We start from the raw sequence: 23,913 nt of genomic DNA, 5'->3' as shown, positions 1-23,913 counted from the left end.
AAAAATGAAATTATATAGAAGATATAATTCCACTGCAAGATCTTATGGAAAATGGATTCTTACCAACAGCAACAAACAACATATATCTACTTATAAAGAAAACTCAAGGGAAAATGAAAGTATCCAGAAAGCCCATAGAAAACAAAAAGACTTTTAGCATTTTACATTATTAATTTTATTTTTATTGAAAATAACTTGTAATAGAAAAATGTATTATGTAGCTAAAATGTATAATCAAAATGATAGTCCATAAAATGGTTAGGAAGATGAGTCCTTATACAGTTAATAAAGTGTATTTTTAATCTTTATATTCAAATATATCCCATTTATATTAAAGCTATTAATTAACAAAATATTGCAATAAATTATGCTTTGCATACTATGCATTATATTACCTCCTTGTAGGCTCCAAGATCAATATATCCACACACTGGATGAAATGCTCCAGTTCCACACACATAAATGTGAGTCTTGTTGTAGGGTTGAAGAACTCGGATGAAATTTGCACATTCTGTCTATTGGATGTAAAAATTAAAGCATTAGCACAGGGCTCAAATTTTTGAAAGATTATCCTTCGTATCACCTGTTTTTCAAGTAGATAAATCATTAAATATTAAAAAATAAAAATATTTATTACAAGGTTTAAATGTCTAACTGAACAAAAAAGATAGGGCAAGTGTGGAAATTATGGCTTAATAGAGTGACTCCTTAAAATTATAAAACTTTTGAACTAATCAGAATGTTAGAATGAAAATCTTTATAGTGATATTCAGTGAGACCTGGAGAATGGATATACACAGAATGTGAATGTGACATCCATACTTTCTTTCAAGTACACAGAGAAGAGCATCCATTATGCTCTAGTGTTAACACTCTATCCTACATGGCTCGAATTGCAACACCATCTGTCGCAGCTATACTGAACACAACACTAGACACAGATATGTATTTCATTCATATAGATCAAAATGCCCTATACTTGTTTCCATTTATTTTCAAATGCTACAAAGTCTTTAAAAATTAGATTGTTTTCTATTGATTTCAATGGTCTCTTCTGTTTTTCCCAAGGACATGCTTTAAGACTTGTATATCTCTTCTTGTTTGGAATATGCCTATATATATATATATAAAATATTTATTTATATCCTCATAATTTTTAGAACTTAAAGTGCCTTGGTGTGAGTCTATTGTAATTCTGTATATTTGGAGTCCTGTAAACCTCCTGGATTTGACTTTCAATTTCATTCTTTAAGTTTGGGAAATTTTTTGATATTATTTCATTGAAAAGATTGTATATTCATTGTGGTTTGCATCTCCAAGCCATTAGAATTTCTATCCTCCATTTACTAATTAATAGTAGTTTTCTATATTTTTCTGGAGTAGTCACTCTTTTTTATGTATTAATTTTCAATATACCTAAACATAGGTGATTTCTTTTCTTTACATAAGTTTTGGAAATATTTTCTTAATCATGACTGCATGATTTCTAGTACCAAAGACCCCTGAGGAAAATATTAGGCTATAGCACATTTCTATTCTTGATAATAATTCTACATACAAGGCAGTTGAGTATTTAAGGAAGCTAGAAACCTATGAAACCACTGATTTTTTTCTTGAAAAAGTTCAATCTTTCCTGATTAGCCATGGATTCCTCACCAGTGAGGCACTGATATAATGCTCACTCTTGTAAGGACTATTGGGAGGACTACATTAGATAAAAGAAAAAAAACACAAAAACAGACAATGATGTAACTGTTAGAATGGTTCTTAAATAAGATTTTAAAAAGGCAGAGACAATGACTTAACCAATAGGATTGTTGTGATTGCTAAACGGGATTAAATGAAAAAAATAACATTTAATAATTATGCATTCCTTACTCTGATTTCAACCTAATACAAAACCTAATTCAAAATATTAATATTCCATAATATCCCATGGCTGCTCTGATTTTAGAGTGAATAACTATGTCTGCAAATCTGTGCAACAGAGTTCCTAGTTTCTTCCTTCCTTCACTCAACTAGTCTGCAAATTTATGTCTCAAAAGTTTGTAGATCTTAACAAAATCCACAGGCTCTATCACAAAGAATATTCCATTAAACTCATTGCGTAGTTTTGCTCTCTGCCTCCTTATAAAAAACAAACAAACAAACAAACAAACAAAAAAACAGTAGTTGCTTAAAACTAAGAAATACAATTACCAGTATTGATCCGTCTGGTAGCCACAAAGATAAAGGATATTTCTTAAATCAGGTACATAGATGGAGCACTTTTTAACTGGAGCAGCACCCTGCATACTGTTGCTCTGTTGCACACTGCACTGAAAAAGGCCATCATATTTTCTCAGGCATGCTCACTGACAGGACTTTTATTTCTTGGTCTTTCCTCCCTTAATAGATGCACACAAGGGTAAAATCTACCCAAAGAATAGTAAATACACAAAAAGGGAAAGAATAAAAATGTATGGCTAAAGGGAGATGTGATGGATGCACTGAGAGCTATTTCATCATTTTTACAGAAGTTTAGCTTTACCCAAACAGTCATTAGATAATAATTTTGGAAACTTATGAAAGAAATACTTGTATAAAGAAATAAAACAACTCTCTTTCCGGATTATAAATAATGAAATCAGAAAAGTTAGGGACTATGAGAAGCCTTACTGTTAAAAAGGGAAACAAGGCCCGGCATGAAGTTGTATACACATAGGAAATGTTTTAATGACTATAAAACAAAAAGAACAAATCACACCTAAAACATTTCTCAACCTTTAATGTTTCTAGGACTATTTATTAAAATGCAACCAGCCCTGGAAAGTAACTTAGCTTGCCAGTTCCCACACAAGGTGAGAGATCACCTAGGATTAGTGTTTGGAATCCCTTCCCTCTCTCTGATTGGACTGAAGTGGAATAGATTATAGTGTGGGTGAGTCTTGAATTATATGACACATTTTATAAAAAAAGAAAGCCTGTTCAAAGGTTTTTTTTTTTTTTTTTCAGGGAAGTTGACAGAAGGCAGTTCCCTAACTGGCCAGGAGGCAGTGGAAGGCATTGGTTGCCTGAGGAAAAGAAACCTATGATTAGGGATCATGAAAGATAAAGTCTCTGAGTTCTAACAGCCTGGAGCATGACATTTTAGCCAAACAACCTTGCCAAATGCAATTACTTTACAGTGACTTCCCTTTTAATTCATGACTTCATTTTTTTTTAGACTCAAAGATTACATACCCTTTTATCGAGCATGCATAACTTTCGAAGTTTTGCTTAAATAGACTAATCAATAATTAACTATTTAATTCATTTAGCAACTTGCATGACTATTAATGGTAAGGTAATTCTCTGAGGCATGAAGAAAGATAACTTTTGAGAATCAGCTTTTATAACTTTCCCTGAAAGCTGGCTAATTTGTTAGCTATTGCCCACAATCCTTGCATGTTACCAAACAATCTAGAAAGTAATATATTCAGCTTCGGAAAAGTATTAAACTTGTATCTTTCCTATTCTTCCTACCTATTCTCTCCTTTCTACTCATACCACCCCATTTGTTGAAGAGGAGAGATAGATAGATAGATAGAGAGAGAGAGAGAGAGAGAGAAAGAGAGAGGATCAAAACCATGCATTAATATTTAAATTCTCTGAAGTAACATTGCATGTTTTAATGTTGCATCTTTATTTAATATGTTGTATGCATTTTTATATGTAAAATTAATAAAATTAATATAAAGTTAAATTAATATTTGCAGAAACAAGTGGTCAATGCATGAACATTTGCAATTTTAGTTTCTCCTCAGTTATCAAAAAGATATTAGCAAACAGAAGTACCTGCAATTCTCAAGACTTACAGGAAGACTAGTTAAATCCAATATAGGTTTATGTGGTTAAAAATAAAAAGAATCTCTCTCTTTTTATATGTGTATGTATGCACTCACATATATATATATATATATATATATATATATGTAAAATATATATGTTTTAAATATATATAATATAATATAAATTGGGCTGGGGATGTGGCTCAAGCAGTAGCGAGCTCACCTGGCATGCGTGCGGCCCGGGTTCAATCCTCAGCACCACGTACAAATAAAGATGTTGTGTCCACCAAAAATTTAAAAAATAAATATTAAAAATTTTCTCTCTCTCTCTCTCTCTCTCTAAAAAATATATAATATAAATGTAAAAAATATATATATATATATTTCGTAGTGTTAGGGCATAATGCATACTAGGCAATCACTTTACTATTGAGTTACATGACCAAAATCTCTTAAGATATGTTTTTATTTTTAACATTTTTGTAGAATATTGTGATCTTGAACCTTGTTGGATCATTAATTGGATGCTATTCTCAGACATGATCCTGTATGCAGAGATAGGTGGTTAGTTCTCAGAATGTTTAAATATTTTAATAAATTGTCAGCATTTTAAAATAACTATATAAAAGTTCAAATATCACAATTTCTTTCTTAAAAATGGAAGATGTAACAGTGAACATTTTTACAGAGGAATAATTGGTCATTTTTTAAAAAGCAAAGGAAAATATTTAAAAGCAAAAGACTTTTTAAATATTGAAAGTCTAGTCCTCATAAAAGAAAACTGCTAAATAATATTTTTCCATGAGTGGAAAACCTATTAGTTATATGCTTTATTACACACACTCATACACATACACACACACAAACACACATACACTAGCATATACGTGTGTGTGTGTATATATATATATATATATATATATATATATATATATATATATATATTTTAATCTAAATAATCAGTAAGGAAAAGTAAACATAAGGGATATGATATTTAAAATACTTTTTCTAAGAATATAAAATAATTAGTATTTGTAGTATAAAAGGATTTCATAAACTTTCTGGAGGGAAATTTAGCAATATGTGTGTAAAAATTTTATGTCTTTAACTAATAAAAGTCCACTTGATTATCAAAGATCTTCCCAGTGTTTATACTTAAGGATTTTCATATGCAGTATCATTTGCAATAATAAAAACTGGATATGCACCAGAATTCTAACAATAGGGGATTGATGAAATAGTGCATAATGGAATGCAGTGTAGCTATTAAAAGTGGTGTTATAAAAAGGAATTTAACGACATGGGAAAATGCTCATGGCAGTCTGCAAAGTGGAAAAAAAACGTTTTCAGGGACTATGTATACAATGATTTCATTCTGCAAAACAGTAAATAGATAAGATAGAAGAATAAATACCAACATGTCACCAGCTATCTCTGGGTAGTGTTTATGGGGGAGAAAGTATTTACAAGTGACTTTTCCCTCCCTTTGTATATAATTTGCAAGTTTTCTAAAATAAATATTGTGTTTTGTTTTCAGATTTTCTGAAAAACTAAAACAAAAAAATGAAATATAACCACAGAACATTACAGCTGGCAGGTCACCCATCTCTGTAACATCTCTCCACAGCTAGCCTGTGCACTTCTCTGAAGCTGAGCTGACAAGCAGAGCCAGGCTCTCCTAGCTCTGTCCTTTCTTTTGCCTGGACTGAGTTGTTTAACCCAAGCCGTACAGTCAGGACTAAAGACATTTCTTCATTGATTTCTTTTGAATAACCTTCTTCTAAATAGAAGCAAAATTCTGCCAAATATTTTTCTGTTTCTCCTTCTTCTCCCTGGATTCAACTGTGGGACCATGTTAAAGAATGTGGAATAGTTCTCTTTTGTTTTTTCATCTTCCACTGCCTCCCCATCCCAATTAGCTAAATTTCATTATAGTAAATAATTCACTATTTAGCAGTTATATAGTACCTTTGTGTTAAGGGACAGTCTTTCCAAACACTTGTTAATCCTAAACGTACTCTTGGGAAGTAGGTAAAAATTACTAGAGAGGAGGAAGGACAGAGGGTAGTGCCAACAGTAATAAAAGATGTCCATAAAACCACAGCCTTGTCTCAGTTTTCTGTTGGTCAACATCTGTGTAATACTGTTCGAAATGAGGACCTGTATCATGGTGATATTAGAGAGAGAAATGATTTGAGAGAGAGAGGTTTCAGATCCTGTATGTAGATTTATAGTGTAAAGTAGGAGCATAGCCTGTGCAGCCAGACTTCTGGATTCAATTCCTGGCTCTACATTTACCAGCTGTGTGATATTGGGCAAGTGATTTCATTTCCCTGGCTTTAGTTTTCTCATCTGGAGAAAATGGAATAATAATAAAGCATAGCATATAGTATTGTTTTAAGGATTAAATGAGATTAGAAGCATAAGGTACTGAAAGCAGTACTTTGAATATGGTAAGTGCTGTGAGAGTGTTAGCCATTATCAGGAACTCTAAAATAGAATGACCAATTAAAAATGAAGAGATAAAGACTTGTGTCTTCATGAATCAACATCAGATTTTAAAGGATTTGTGAAAAGAGGAAAGCTTCCCAGATTTCTAATCCTGTTTTAGCAGAAGTGCTTAAAGGTAAGGGTAAGCACTAGCTCACAAACAGAACTGAATTGGATGAATTCATTCAGTGTACTGAGTCATACATACTCAAGGAAAGCTCATCACTCTCTGCTTTAACTTAATAAGAGGGACCATGCAGTTACTATGTAACTGGACCTAGTGTGCATGTTGAAATGAGAACACTGTCACAGTTTAAAACTTTACTTGTTGTTTGACCTTGGGTGTTTGTTCCTCATCTAACTGAAGGGAAAATACACATTAGTTTATTGGGGAAAATTGAAAACATCCCTTTCCTTCTTGCGTTTTTATCAAATACTCAATATTGGTGAAACACAAGTTATAAAACTGTTCACAATGGTTACACCATGCTTCTACTATTCATTCCACAAATAATTTTGAAAACTCTCATAACCAAAGCATTTTTTCCTTCATAAATTCAATAAAGAAATGATGCCTTTATAGAACCAGCACTTGCTATGTAATGAGAGTGAACAATGTCTCTGCATTGAAGTCATGGGATAAAGAATATAGTCTTGAAATGTTTAATTCCTTTCTTTTCTGGTAAAAATGAAAGTAAAACTGTCTCCCATTGCATTTGAGGCTAACAATACCTGATATATTTCTGTTTACATTAATGTGCCTGAATAGATCATATTTCATATCATGTTAATACAAAATCAAGTAGAAGCATAAGTTTTATTTTGGTTTGATCACTCTGTTTTCTAGTACTGTTTCTATGTATGAATGTATAGAAATTTGAGTGCTATCTGTATCCTCCAGTAGAAAGACTCTTGAGGATAGCTATCTTATCAATTTCATATATATACATATATAGATGATATAGAGTTGTACATACATTCAGGCTCCTTAAAATTGTTTGTTGACTAAACAAATGAGCAAATGGTGAACCAGCTTGTTGTCTGACAATCATAATTTTCCGAGCATCTCCTCAATTCACAAGACATCATATACCCTATTGTTGTACGTCTATCACATTGATAATTTTTAAATCTAATTTTGCTTTCATATAACAAACAATTTGTTTTTTATTAAATATGAAAGCCAAGCTCCACTTGAGATCCTTGTGTTATTGTGGTTAAGGTAACATTAAAGGATGTTGCAGAAGAAACTTCAAGATGTCCATGTTTCTGTCCAACATTGGAACCTCTTCCCATCTTGAGTTACAGTCAGGTTGTGATCAATTTTACCTAAAAAGAATAATTCTCCTCATCCACACAGTGCAAGAAGTCAAAGCAAAACACAGAGCATCTGGCATGAACTAGAGCATGCAGATGAGGAGAGGAGTCAATCAATGTGGAGGTAAAACAGGTGACTCAGTGTGGGAGCACACAGGACAACTGCCCAGTGTAAAGCAAGCTAGGCAGGACTGCACTGACAATGAACAGGGTGACTCCTGAACAGGGTTTTGTTCTTGTTCTTAGGGTGGTTTAAGCTAGAAGTTTATATTAAGAACATCTAATTATCTTTTATGAGTTATTCCATGTAATAATTATTAAGTAAATTTTAGAGTACGTTACTTCTAGTTCTTATGCCAGAATCCTGTGTCATTCATTCTCAACTCATTTTTCTACCACCAATTTTGCTTGTTATCTCTGTCACAATATAAATATCTTCTATATGCTGTAAATTTAATTTCAGTTCAAATAAAATTAATCAATTGTATATTCATGATACTAAAATGTCTGATACTTGTATGTTTACAAAATACATGTACATACATTTTTAAAAAAATACATTCCTTGAAATACAATGTTTGCTGATAATTTGTTTTTGAATATTTTAATAGCTTCTAATATTTTTGTGATAAAAATAATAATATTGAGGATACATTAGAAAGTATAGCATTTCTAAATTTCTGTATTTTTAAAATTGTTTTTTAAGTTGTAGATGAGCACAATACCTTTTTTTTTATTATTTGTTTTTATGTGGTGCTGAGGATTGAACCCAGTGCCTCATGCCTGCTAGGCAAGCGCTTTACTGCTGAGTCACAAACCCCTAAATTTCTGGATTTTTATAAACAGCATCAGTGCTTTTGGTAAGGTAGAAATATTTTACATTACATCAATCTTTATAGAGAATATTAGTTTATTATCTTAAAAATAATACACTTAGCCAGGTGTGGTAGTGAACAGCTGTAACCCAGCAGCTCAAAAGGCTGAAGCAGGAGGATCTCAAGTTCAAAGCCAGCCTCAGCAACTTTGCAAGGTTCTAAGCAACTTAGCAAACCTTGTCTCGAAAACAACAACGACAACAACAAAGAAACATAAAAAGTGCTGGGGATGTGGCTCAGTGGTAAAGCTTCCCTGGATTCAATCCCTGGTACAAAAGAAAAAAGAAAAAACAAAGACACTTAATTGAATATGGTGGCCCAAACCTGTAATACCAGGAACTCTGTAGGCTGAGGCAGCAAGATTCCAAGTTGAAGGCAAGCCTCAGCAATTTAGCAAGGCCCAAAGTAACTTAGTGGGACCCTTTCTTAAAAAAAAAAAAAAAAAAGGACGGGGGAAGTAGCCCAGTGGTAGAATGTTACTGGGTTAAATTTCTAGTATATAAATAAATGAATAATACACTTATGTCATTATTTCAATAAAAGTGAGTGTAAATATTTACTATCAGTACTAGTTTAACAAAGATAATTATAAAATTTCATACTTACATTGGCATCCTTCCCAGCTAATTTACATAATTCCACTCTCTCCTTTGTGGCTGGCCAATAAATCTGTAAAACATTTCAAGGTGTATCAGAATCTGAATATCTACAGCACTCTAACTTATAATTTTGATTAAAGAAGTAAATGTGTGATACTAAAGAATGGATATTAATCACGCTAACAGAGTCAATGTGAGAATTTTGAAATTTAAGTATTTTTCAAAGCCCCCTCAAAAATGTTATTAAAAGAGAATTATGTAAAACAATCAATTTTTTTAAGAGAGAGGAGAGAGAGAGAATTTTTTAATATTTATTTATTTATTTTAGTTTTCAGTGGACACAACATCTTTTTATTTTATTTTTATGTGATGCTGAGGATCGAACCCAGCCCCGTGCATGCCAGGCGAGCGTGTTACCACTTGAGCCACATCCCCAGCCCCCAATTTTTTTGATTTATCAATCTTCTTGTTTCTCTTTTAATGTATACAATAATAGATAAATTATGCTCAAGAGGAAAAAGTTCTCATAATAATGTCAACAGAGTTTCACACTGGAATTATAGGCTTTGTTTACCCCGTCTCTGTGTTTACTATGAATGATGGTGCATTATGAACATATGTGATGAGGTGTTGGAAATAGCTCTGTGTCACACGCTTAAGTTATCACTCCAAACCAAGGACAAGTGTGAATTTGTTGACAGTATTTAATAAGCATGGGGCTCAGACACATCTGTCACTAAACTAAATATTTTTAAAGTATTATCTTATTTAAATTTCAAAATGACCTTATGAAATATTTATACTTATTCTCCTCAATTTTAAATCAGAAACTTGGTCACCCAGCCACTAAAAAACATGTCAAAGGACAGAAAACTATTTTGTGATATAGCCATAATCCAACATGTATTCTGTCTATCTTCTGAACTGGGAGTCTCAGTCCTTACAAAATGTTATTTGGGCAAATGATTAAGGTCAAAGGCACCAACCATCTTGGTTGGTAGATTTTAATTATGCTTAACAGTCTTGAATTATCAAAAAGAGCTTTTATCCTTCATTTTTAAAAAGAAAAGTTTAGAAATTTTTCAGTCAGGTTCAAAGAGTGATTTAGCCTGTAGAAAGAAAAGTTCTGAAAGCTATAGGCAAGAAGAAACAAGAAAATCAAGTTCTGAGTTGCTTATAATGTACACGCCACAAGTTCCTGACAGACTTTTATTATGTTTTTCACCAAAGTTAACAGAAAATGTTTTAATGGATGAAGAAAAAACAAAACAAAACACCTCTGTCAATACATTGAAAGAGACTTATTAAACCTAAAATTAACAAAGGATTTAGGAATCACCAATGTTTGCATAATATTGTCTTTATAATAAAAATTTGGGCTTTTATGCCTGAGGAAGGAAGAGGAAATAGCATCCCAAAATGTAATAATAGACAAATAAAATCAAATTAATAAGATTTTTAAATGAATGATGAATTAATATTAGAAGCAGATTATTTAGCAGAATATAGCTTTATATCACTGGACAGAAAATCATTTACATAACTCATATCTGTGATCTGTCAATTGGTTTAATCCTTGACTTATTTCATTTGATTTCTAGTCTAGATTAATATATCTCTGAGTCTTTTAAATATGGTCAGATTCAATCATATTTCAGAAATAAATTTAGGATATGTATACACATATATATCCTAAATTTACATATACATATTTACATAAATTTATATATAGGTTATATACATATAAAAACATATATATTTGTTCAGGGCTACAGATCTTATTGTTATTAATACTATAGAATAAAGGAAATTACAGAACTCTTTTTCACCAGGTAAATGGGTCTTAAAAAGCATAAAGATCATCACAGTGTTCTATTTTTACTTCAAATAAGCATACTGGGTGATTGAGTTAAAGTGAATTATGAAATAAATACTGTCTCCAAAACTGAGTTTGAAAACATTCATTGCTGTCTCTAAATGGAAGAAGTTAAGGACAAAGCGTGGAGGCAATCTTGACGTCTTTTATGGGATCTAAATTGTTTGAAAGTTAACATGGAATAGTTACTGTTCATTAGATACGTAGTTATGTTTGTGTGTGTAATGTGTCTAATGTGTGTAATGTGTGTAATGGCACAAGGATTCTAAGATACTGGTACAAAGAAAATTTTTCTAATTAAAGAATTGCCACCATGCCAGGCAAAGCGTGGGATTGAAGCACTTAGATGTGAGTCAGGAAAACAGTTCAATAAACAGCAGCTCCATTTCCATGGGAGCTGGAGGGAGGGAAGAGAGCACACAGGGAGCAGCCATTGCCAGGGAGCACTCAGGAACACTCAGTGGTAAACAGTCCTTCTCAGTCCCCACTTTCGCATCATTGTTCACATTACTGGCTTTTAATAGTTTCAACTCTAGTGTGATAGTTTAGTTTAGTTTAATAGTTTCAACCCTAGTTTGTCTTAGAGATTTGACACTAAAATACCAATTGCACATTTTTTCTTCTTTCTAAAGAAACACAAATCTCTAAAAGAAGTTTTAATGTTTCTGTTGTACATTTTGCTGAGTTATATCATCCTAGTTGGTGGAGCAATAAACTAATTACAAGCTTCAGAGAATTTGCTTTTTGATAAGTACATAAATGTTAAACAGAGATGTGTAAGCACTGACAATTTGTGGGACTCCAGAACTCATTTTTTTCTAGATCTTCTAATCTCTGTTTATATAATAGATTTTCTCCAAAATGTTCTTTTATTTTTCGTCATTCACTTTCAATGCTATAATATCTAGAACCCTGATATAAATGTAAACCGTCCTTGAACATATGTGTAATGGCACAAGGATTCTAAGATACTGGTACAAAGAAAATTTTTCTAATTAAAGAATTACTGAAGTCTTCAAAATGAAGATTGAGAGTGCATATTGGCTTATTTTAATATAATACCATTAAGAACTTAGAAATCATAAGCAGAATCAACTTAAATAATAACCACCTACAGATAAACATATATGTATGATTTTTTTTCAGACTCTAAACACTTAACTGAGAAAGAAGAAAAAAATACCATGGTAGTTGTGCCAATGATTAAGAGATATTATTTTAATTATGAATATGGTGGGATTTTCTTTTACTGTTACCTAGTCATTAGAATAAAGGTTTTGCAAAAATATTTCTTTTGATTCTTAATTAGTAAAAGACTTTAAAGATACAGAATAATCCTAGATTCAATCTAAATACAAACCAAAGGGGAAAAAAAGGTACTTACATAGGTAGTTATATAGAGTTGGCAAAAATATGTTCAGGTCACAGTTTTGTGTTTCAATAATTTTTGAACAGACATCTAATGTGCTATACACACAAACACACATGAAAGAGCATTCCATTACCCACATTTTCTATTCTAATTGTGTATGCTCTTGCATTTTAGTGCCTTAAAAACACATCTCAACATATTAAAAGTTGCATTAAGCAAAATAAAACACAGCATATATGCCATATCATCTCAAAGATGATGGCTCCCTAGAAATTCATTCACTGATATTTTTTTCTGTCACGTAACAAAGAGCCATACCAGAAGCAGTCACTTGTGTAATTGTTATTTTAATTGTCCTGAAACATTCTCATGAAATATTAGTTCTTAACTAACCTTGTATGAAGTACCCTACAGAATTTAAAGCTGTCATTTTAGTGGGCTGTGATCTTTAAGACCTTACATCTTTTATATTAAGGATTGCTAATATGTAGAAAGCACATTATTGCTCTCTCCATCCACAAGCAGGGCAGAAAAATCAAACAGAGATCTTTTCTGTGGATTTTGGGGAGCCCAAGAATCACTTCCAGCTTAATTATCCAGAGTGTAACTACTAATTAAACCAATGTTAAACAATTAGAATTGTGCAAGTTGGTTTTAATCTGAATGGTAATTCTTATAGATACATTTGACAACAGAAAACTGGGAAACAGAACAGAATTTTATAAAGTTCTCCATATTTAGAAGTAATAATTTACAGTTAACATTGTAAAAAAAGTGTAACCATCACCCATATTTTATAATTTATGAACAACCATTTTAGTATGTTTATGCAAGCCTTTATATTTTTCACAATTGATAATTTTCAAAGAATTTTTTCAGGATACACTAGAAGGCACAAATATTAACATCCAAAAAATATGAGTGTGTGTATATGTGTGTGTATTAGAAAGTTCTAAAAGAATATACATACATATTTTTCATGTGTATACATATTTTTTATTTTAGAATTATAGAACATAGATTAATAATATGGAAAAAGATCATTCTAATGAAAGGAAAAAATTTTAGTGCCTTATTAGATCTATTTGCTTATGTTCAAAATGTTATATTTTAAACATTTTGTATATCATAAAGTTATATTTTAAACCCATTAAAAAAAGATTTATAATAATTTTTCTGCATGGATTTAAAATATAATCTGTGAACTAGCAATTTAACAGACTCAAGTTAGCAAGTGCAAGGACAATCAAATGTCATTTGGCCTAACTCAGAGATGCCACAACAACTGAATAGAACACCCAAGAGGAAGTTGCAACTTATTCATAAAACCTAATTAAAGACAACAATTCAGAACTCCAGAAACAGGGCCATCTCTATCAAAGAACAGAATACAACTGTTTGCACAATTATAAAGAATTTGGGAAAATGCTGCTCTAAATGCTACATGATCAAGGTTTTGAATTACTAATGTAGCAATGACTAACCCGGCTCCAACCAAGCACAGGGAAAGGGAGGAGGTCTGAGTTCAGAGAACAAAACTGAAAACTAAGGACAGGAATATCAAAGGTAAACCTTGAATAATGGAACTGAGTAGAAATTATTGCTGATGGGAAGTTCAAGTTTTTGCCTTTTTGTTTTCAGACTTACATATAAAAGTAAGGCTACCAGTTTTCCAAGAAAATGTCCTTCTGTACAGAAGACAGAGTTTCAGGTATGCAGTCCACAGTGCTCTGATCTGCCCACAGTAGCTTCCTTCATGAAATCGTGGGTAACAATTATCTCTCCTTTTCTTTTTCTGGAATCTGGAATCATCTCAAAATACTCTTTTGCATTTGAGCCATCTTTGACCATTTCTGTCTTGCTAACACTTGTGCTTATCACATGCACTGGCATTTTTTTTTTTTTAACTAATATAAGTTTAGTTTGGGACCATGTTCTAGGTGTAAATGATCAATGAAACAGCAGAATTAGAAGACCTGGGTCTGATTCCCTGTTTTGCCACTTGTTGGATTTTGATCTTAGGTGGCTGTCTCAGTAGTTCAGCCATAAATCCCAGATTATAATCTCTACCCAGTTAAGACCTATTTGGAAAAATATACACTTAGTATTTAGGGATCCCTTACCCCATGCCAACTAACACTGCCTGTTCACTATTATCGTCCAAGTAGAGCTCATTTTACCTGAAACACATTTGACCTCCCCTTGATAATCCATTCTTATAAGCAGGCACCAAGTTTAATATTATCTCCCCCAAAAGACCTTCTCCGGTAACTAATCTGAGTACTTTTCTAGCAATAACTCCAGGTTTTTGAACAATAAGTGATATTTTTTGTTTCCTTCTTTCTTCTTCATTAACTCCCTTTCCTCAAATTTCAGACAAAATAAGAACAGAGGCCTAGTATGTTTTATGATTCACTATATTCCCCACATGTAGAAGGGTGCTGGAAATATATTGGAACTGCATGAATATGCATTGCATGAAAGAAAGAGAAATACTATTGGAACATTCAAATGAAATAAATTCTAAGAATTCCACAAGTAATGTGAATTTATGGTCCAATTGCTATTGTGGATGGATTTCAAAATTCTGTAATGAATATTGTTCATGGTGTTCATTAGATTCTTAAAGAAGACACTAAAGTTTAGTGACCACTCAGGTTCAGGGGCAAGGGATTTACTTCTTCCTACCATCCTGAGAACCTGTATTTTACACAGAGTAAGCACTCAATAAGTATTCATTGCAATATGACTTTCAGAGTTTCGTTTAGAATTGGAAACATAGAGGGAGTTCTGGTCAGAGTTCTGGTAGGAGCTGAGCAGCCTGACATCCTGACAGTCCATTACAGTTACCAGATGGGACCTGCATATCAGCACCCGGCTACAGAGCCAGCACATCCATGAACAGGTCAATTGTTGTACCTCTGCGATTACTAGACAACATGTGCTCAGCAGGCAATAGGAACAGATTAATCACCATGAAACTAAGCAGGGTGCCTTACACTAAAGTTAATTTATTGGGATAGCCACACGATTTCCAGTGTTCATATTTTCTAAATTTCAAGTATTAAATTGGAATTAAAAGGATGGCAATTTTCTTTTGTCAATATCTTGATTTTTAAGTGAGGAGGATATTCATACTAATTCTTTTGGAATTTACATTAGATGGAAATGTCTTATTCAGCCATAGAGTAAGTTAAAAAACTGGAGTCAGAAGGTCATTCTGATTTATAAAGGAATTTCTGCTTATTCTCAATAAAAAACAAGCAAGTACAGAATGCTCATGTATGAAAACCCTCTTGTTTTAGACTTCCTTAAAGAAAGGAAAATAACAAAGCCCTTTTTTATTTTAAACAAAGAAGGGGGTTTAAATGTTCCAGTGAAAATTATTATAAAGTTACAAACTTACTTAACTTAGTTATTTTCATGATATTATCTCTCAAAAGTAAGTGCATAGTTTCATGACTTTGAAGTAATCTGAGTAATTTCATAATTATGAACCAAATTCTCATGTCAAATACAGACAAAAATAATAATAAAATTGTATTACCACTGCTATGTGGGGAAAAGAAAACAACCTCTCACATTTGTCAACCTTGAATTTTGTTACATTCTAATAAAAAGGTCAATTTTCTTCAAGTGTCCAGATTATAGTTTAAATATTTATTTTCAAGTTTTATTCAATATTTTCTTTTATAAAATCCACATTACTTTTGTGTTTTAATAACTAAAAGAGTAAACTTCTGAAATAAATGTGGGGACCAAGTCTTATTTGTTTAAATTTCATTTAAGGTGAAATAAAATTGTTTCAGAATACTCCACAAAAATATGTTGCTGTTTTAGGGAGGCTATGAAATCTACATATTCTTTAAATGCATTGCTTTCTCATTTTTATTTTATTCTTTTATGGTACTGGAGGTCAAACTCATGCTAGGTAAGTGCTACTACTGACCTATCACTGTCCTTGTTTTTTCACTTTTAAATCCATATAAAAATTTCCTTTTTAGCCAGTGCATATGTAGTTTTTTGTTGTTGTTGTTTTTTACATTAGACAATTTTTTTTAAGTCAAAAAGTGATTTTACATCAAAACAAATGCTTTAGAGAGGACATGACATGTGGATTATGGATTTTTCCATTAACAGTGTAAGTAGAGGCTTAGCTAATAGGTTTTTCTTGGGGTCCAGTTAAAGAAAATCTTCACTTTTTTTTTTTTACCTCCAATAAAACAATTCTTAAACACTTTTATATACAACATTTAATTTACACATATATCAGCTTCAAGATTTAAAAATTAGTTGGATTAAAAAGAATAAAGATAATCAAGATTTGAAAATAAAAATGAACTATTTCAATATTAATTTTGCAGAATGTTTAAAAATGTTAAGTGTAGGCTCTACACTTTGTTTTATCTAGGTTTTCAGTCACAACTTACTTTTGCAGGAATCTATCAGAAATACTACTGAAAATGATGGGGAACAAGGTACAAAAGGGAAAACATTTTGATTGATGCTATTTATACCAAAAGGTAAACAATGTTAATGAAAGGATGAACATTTGCTTACCCCAGTGATTCTAAATGAATACTTCAAGAATGATGTACAGTGATCTCCACTATAATGTTTAGAAGGTAAAACATTCATTTGAGATCTGATTTTATGGCTTAGATCTTAAAGCATGATCATCAAAGAGAACATTTTAACTGAGGCAAAATTCAACATGAGATGTGACCTCAAAAAGCAAAAAATTTCAGTCAGTAACCAAGGATCATTTACATGATTTCATCCATGTCCAAATTAAAAAATAGTTGAAAACTGGAGATTACAGAGTTTTTACTTTGAGGAAAGTTTTTTTTTTTTTTTAATTTTTATTTTTTTATTAGGTATATCTATCACTAGTCTTCCACCCACCCGGTGTGAAGTATAGATTCTATGGAAGGGGCATCAATAGAACCTCAAGAAGCACTTGTTGTTGAGCATGTTTTGTGGAGTATCTAAAGGGTGAAAGATGACAAGTGACAAGTGAAAACAGAGGACAGGTTTGGTATCTAAATTGGTATCAACCTGCATGTCCAGACTGTGTCCAAGGAAAAGCATATAAAGGCTTCTCATGGAACAGAGGTGAGCCTTCATAAAAAATGAGAGGGATGTCATGGGGTCATCTTAGTTGCTGTTTAAGAAGAGTGAGTGGTTTTGATTTAGGAAGCAAACACCTGGTGGTACTGCAACCTGTCTCAGGATAAAGAATGAGAACACATTAGTCAGAGGAAAAATTCAGTCACCCTTATCCAGAGTACTGCAAGGAAAAAAGATTCATGTCAGGGAAATTTCAAAAACTCACAAAGGTAGCTACAAAAGAAAAGTCAATTTTAAACGTCTGGCAAAACATCTGGGAAGTGACCTCCTTCTGACAATGCCAGTAAAGGAAACATTTCTCTGAACCCCTCACCTCTTTTCCCTTTTCCCTCTGATTTGACCCTGCATTGGTCAGGCAGTGTGTTCAACAAGATTATGAAGGAAGAGGAGTACTAGCCAGGGAAAAAGAGAAGTCCTTGGTCATCTCCCTATGACAAGGACCTCCTGTACATGGCAGGACTAGTGGGGACGGGTGAAGAGCACAGGAGTTCAATGATAAATGAAGCTTTATGACATTACATGGGACCTTTCATTTCTAAATAACAATTGTCTGTACTACCTAAGAGTGAATTCAGAAGCCATGGAGCCTGTTGAAGTTATCCAGCAAACCCAGGAGAAGAACTTGGCCCACAGAGCAGATTGAAAGGAACTACAGGAGGCAGAATGAAGTTGTCTTACTGGTTTATGAGTTAGCATGCCAGTTAGTGTTAGACTAGTAGATCAAATAAATAATAATTGTTGTCTCAGAGTAAGTTCATTTTTTTATTAGTCTACTCACCTTCCTCTATAGCCTTCTCGAAACAAACACAAAAAAAAGAAGGGAGAAAAAGAAATAAAAGAAAGAAAACTAAAACAAATGCTTGAATAATATGGATAAAAAACAATATTTAGTGAATGAATCATTCCTTTTGTAAGCTATTGCATACATCCTTTTTTAAGAGACTCATTCCGCCCATGCAGATTTGAACTGGCTTCAAAATAAGTAAGATTTCTTGATGGACGTATCCCAATAATTCATTAACACAGGAGTCACTTCTAAGAGAAAAATTTGTAGCTATGAGTGCCTACACAGGAAAATCAGAGAGATGCCAAATAAACAACCTAATAATGCATTTTAAGGCTCTTGAAAAACAAGAACAAATCAATTCCAAAACTAGTGGAAGGAAGGAAATAATTAAGATCAGAGATGAATTAATGAAATAGAAAATTTAAACACAAAATACAAAGGATCAATGAAACAAAGAGTTGGTTCTTTGAAAAGATAAACAATATTGACAAACCCTTAGCCAAACTAGCCAAAAGAAAAGGATTATTGTGAAAACTTAAACTCCAGTAAATTGGAAAATCTGAAAGAAATAGATACATTTCTAGATATGCATGACCTACCAAAATTGAATTGAGAGTACATAAAAAACCTAAACAGAACACAATGAAATAGAAGCAGCAATAAAAAGCCTTCCAACAAAAGAGCTGAGGACTAGAGGGATTCCAGGCTGAATTTGAACACATCTTTGGGATACAAAGGGCAGATCACATATATAGAGAGAAATTCAGTTTAAGGAACAAGCTCACACTATTACAAAGGCTTTAAACCCAAAATCTGCAGTGTGGACCAGCAGGCTGGAGGCTGGGGAGGAGTTAATTCTGCATTTCACATGTAAATGTTTGCTGGCAGAATTCTTTCTGGCCCTGAGGAAGTCAGTCTTTGTTCTATTCAGGTCCTCAACTGTCTGGATGAAGTTGATCCACAGTGGGAAGCACAGTCTGCCCTACTCAAAGTACTTTGGTTTCAGTAAAATTTAATCCAAAAACAGCCTCATAGAAGCATTCAAAATAATATTTAACCAGATATCTGGGTACTGTTAGACATTTAACTTGATAATTATAAGTCATTTATCTTATCTAATCTTTGGTTTTTCATGAACACTTTGTAATGACCAATCTCATGCATATGCATACATTTTAGACTATACACTTAAGGTAAATAACTAGAAATAAAACCACTTGATGAAAAGATATGTGCATTTTGAGCAAATATTCTAAAGTCATCATAAATCTTACCAAAAATTACTGAGTTCCTATTTCTCTTGGATTTTTAGAAATTATCAGAATTTCCAATAGAGGCTTTAAAAAATACCTGCATTGCCAGTTGAAGAGTTATTCACAGTTATTGCTATGTTTATTTATCTTTGAAGTTGAATATTTTCTTAAATATTTGAAGTTAGAAACATTTTGTGAATTGCCCATTCATGCCTTTTGTCCAATTTCTTTTTTCTGGAAAGTTTTGACTTTTTCTTACTGGATTTTAAGAGCTCTTTACATAAAAGCTTTATTCCATTCTCATATTTGTTATAAACATTCTTCTTTTCATCACATTAAATTGCCTTTCTTAGGGAAAAAGTAGTCTCCTATTAGAAATTTCACTGGTTCAACAAAACAATTTTCTTTATAGTTTCCTTGTTTATGTAATTAAATCTAACAATTTTTACTTTTGTGATTTTTGACTGTACCTGGTATAATACATGTTTATTTTGCATGCCTTATCAAATTACCCATTGGAATATAGTTTGTTATTTATTTGCATGCTCCCCCCTTCAAAAAGAAGAACTAATATCAATGCCCCTCAAATTATTCCACAAAATAGAAAGGGATGGAACACTTCCAGATTCATTCTATGAAGTCAGTATCACTATCAAAATAAAACAAGAAAAGGACACATCAAGGATAGAAAGTTATAGACCAATGTAAAAACAACAACAACAAAAAAAAAAACTTACAAACACTGATGAACTTAAATGCCAACATTTTAAATTAAATATTAGCAAATCATATTCAACATCATATTAAGAAGATTGTATATCATTACCAAGTTGTTTTTAATACCAATGTTGCAAGGATGGTTGAACATATGCAAATCAATAAATATAATTCACTAAGTTAATAATATTATGGATTTGTTTTTTTAATCCATGTTACCAGCCTATGTCGCTTTATTGGAGAGTTTAAGCCATTAATGTTTAGAGTTACTATTGATATATGGTTTGTACTTCCAGCCATGTTTGATTATTTATCTTCTTCTTTTTTTTTTTTTAATTTAGTTTGTTTCTCCATGGTTAGCTTTCCCCCCACCCTCTGTCTTTATAGAGGCACTTCCCACAGTAACAAAAACAGCATGGTACTGGTACCAAAACAGGAGGGTGGACCAATGGTACAGAATAGAGGACACAGAGACTAATCCACAAAGCTACAACTATCTTATATTTGATAAAGGAGCTAAAAGCATGCAATGGAGGGAGGATAGCATCTTCAACAAATGGTGCTGGGAAAACTGGAAATCCATATGCAACAAAATGAAACTGAATCCCCTCCTCTCGCCATGCACAAAAGTTAACTCAAAGTGGATCAAGGAGCTAGATATCAAATCAGAGACTCTGCGTCTGATAGAAGAAAAAGTTGGCTCCGATCTACATATTGTGGGGTCGGGCTCCAAATTCCTTAATAGGACACCCATAGCACAAAAGTTGATAACAAAAATCAACAAATGGGACTTACTTAAACTGAAAAGTTTTCTCTCAGCAAGAGAAACAATAAAAGAGGTAAATAGGGAGCCTACAGCATGGGAACAAATTTTTACTCCTCACACTTCAGATAGAGCACTAATATCCAGAGTATACAAAGAACTCAAAAAATTAGACAATAAGAGAACAAACAACCCAATCAACAAATGGGCCAAGGACCTGAACAGACACTTCTCAGAGGAGGACATACAATCAATCAACAAGTACATGAAAAAATGCTCACCATCTCTAGCAGTCAGAGAAATGCAAATCAAAACCACCCTAAGATACCATCTCACTCCAGTAAGATTGGCAGCCATTATGAAGTCAAACAACAACAAGTGCTGGAGAGGATGTGGGGAAAAGGGTACTCTTGTACATTGCTGGTGGGACTGCAAACTGGTGGGGCCAATCTGGAAAGCAGTATGGAGATTCCTGGGAAAGCTGGGAATGGAACCACCATTTGACCCAGCTATTGCCCTTCTTGGACTTTTCCCTGAAGACCTTAAAAGAGCGTACTACAGGGATACTGCTACATCGATGTTCATAGCAGCACAATTCACAATTGCTAGACTGTGGAACCAACCCAGATGCCCTTCAATAGATGAATGGATAAAAAAATATATGGCATTTATACACCATGGAGTATTACGCAGCACTAAAAAATGACAAAATCATAGAATTTGCAGGGAAATGGATGGCACTAGAGCAGATTATGCTTAGTGAAGCTAGCCAATCCCTAAAAAACAAATACCAAATGTCTTCTTTGATATAATGAGAGCAACTAAGAACAGAGCAGGGAGGAAGAGCAGGAAGAAAAGATTAACATTAAACAGATACATGAGGTGGGATGGAAAGGGAGAGAAAAGGGAAATTGCATGGTAATGGAGGGAGACCCTCATTGTTATACAAAATTACATATAAGAGGTTGTGAGGGGAATGGGAAAATAAACAAGGATAGATATGAATTACAGTGGATGGGGTAGAGAGAGAAGATGGGAGGGGAGGGAGGGGGGATGGTAGAGGATAGGAAAGGTAGCAGAATACAACAGTTACTAATAGGGCATTATGTAAAAATGTGGATGTGTAACCGATGTGATTCTGCAATCTGTATTTGGGGTAAAATTGGGAGTTCATAACCAACTTGAATCTAATGTATGAAATATGATATGTCAAGAGCTTTATAATGTTTTGAACAACCAATAAAAAAAAATAATATTATGGAGAAAAATCACATTGTCTTCTCAACAGATGCAGAGAATGTCTTTGACATTCTGTTTATTAAAAAAGAAAGAAAGAAAAGAAGGAAGGAAGGAAGGAAGGAAGGAAGGAGCCACTGGACAATCAAAGAATAGAAGGAACTTACCTTGATGTGTTAAATACTATGTATGGCAATCTCAAAGCCAACATCATTGTGAATGGAGAAAAATTGAAAATGGTTCCTTTATAATCCCGAACAAGAAAAGGATGTCCACTCTCACTACTCCATATTACACTAGAAATTCTATCCAGAGCAATTAGGCAAGAGAATGAAATAAAAGAGATAAAAATAGGGAATGAAGATATCAAATTATCACTACAGAAGATTGTTGGAGCTAATAGGCAAATTCAGTAAGGTAGCAGGTTATAAAATCAACATACAAAAATCAATAGCTTTCCTGTATACCAATGAATTCTGAGAAAGAAATCGGGAAAAAGTCTCATTTACAATATAGTCTCACTAAAAATAATATACCTAGGAGTAAATCTAACCAAGGAGGTCAAAAACTTCTACAATGAAAACCTTAGAACACTGAAGTAAGAAATTGAAGAAAACACAAGTAGATGAAAAGATCTCTCATGTTAGTGGATAGGCAGAACTAATATTATCAAAATGCCCATACTACAAAAGCAATATACAGATTCAGTGCAATCCCCATTCAAATATCAATGACATTCTTCACAAAACTAGAAAATAAGTTCCTAAAATTCATTTGAAAGAATGAAAGACCCAGAATAGCTAAAGCAATTCTAAGACAAAAAAGCAATGCTGGAGGTATCACAATATCAGATTTTAAATGATACCACAGAGCTAAAGTAACAAAAACTTCATGATATTGGCATAAAAACAGACACAGAGTCCCGAGGTACAGAATAGAAGACACAGAGACACACCCCATACATCTTTTGACAAAAATGTACAGTGGAGAAAAGGCAATGTTTTTAACCAATGGTGCTGAGAAAACTTATTATTCATATATAGAAGAATGAGACTAGATCCTCACCTCTTACCATGCACGAAAGTCAATTCAAAATGGATCAGAGACCTGGGAATTATACCAGAAATTATACAAAACTCCAACATAGAGGCACAGGCAACGACTTTCTCAATAGAACCCCTAAGGCTCAGGAAATAATGCCAACAGTTAACAAATGGGATGGCATCAAACTAAAACCTTCTGCACAGAAAAGGAAAAAAGTAAGAATAGGAAGAGACAACCTATGGAAGAAAATCTTTTGTAGCTACTCTTCTGACAGGATTCATATCCAGAATATATAAGGAACTCAAAAAACTCAACACACACAAAAACAAATAGCCCAGTTAAAAAATAAACAAATGAACAAAGCAGACCTTTCACAAAAGAAGAAATATAAATGACCAACAAACATATGAAAAAAATGTTCAAAATCAAAAATACAAACAATAATAAATACTGGAGAAGTTATGGCGAAAGAGGAAAACTTTCACATTGCTGGTGGAATTGTAAGTTACTGCCACCACTACGGAAATCCGTGAGAAGATTTCGTAAAAGACTAGGAATGGAACCACCATGTGACCCAGCTATACCACTCCTTGGTATTTATCCTAAAATATTAAAGTCAGCATAATATAATGGTACATGCATACT

At 32.9% G+C, this 23,913-nt stretch overlaps 1 protein-coding gene across 1 annotated transcript in view; it reads right to left on the bottom strand.

The window, feature by feature from the left end:
- The window catches only part of Sema3d (semaphorin 3D), a 173,456-nt gene that overhangs the window by 74,044 nt on the left and 75,499 nt on the right, over window positions 1-23,913 (bottom strand). The window contains exons 4-5 of the mRNA XM_046464198.2: window positions 9,098-9,160; window positions 396-515 (exon numbers count right to left, since the gene is read on the bottom strand). Of these exons, the coding sequence (XP_046320154.1) occupies window positions 396-515; window positions 9,098-9,160 (183 nt within the window). The remainder of the gene's footprint in view (window positions 1-395; window positions 516-9,097; window positions 9,161-23,913) is intronic.

Source organism: Marmota monax, unplaced genomic scaffold (genome assembly GCF_021218885.2).
Source record: "Marmota monax isolate L192 unplaced genomic scaffold, Marmota_monax_Labrador192_F-V1.1 WCK01_AAM20220418_F8-fsc00065, whole genome shotgun sequence".
In the NCBI taxonomy this organism is placed as follows: Eukaryota; Metazoa; Chordata; class Mammalia; order Rodentia; family Sciuridae; genus Marmota; species Marmota monax.
This window is presented reverse-complemented; position numbering and strand designations above follow the sequence as displayed.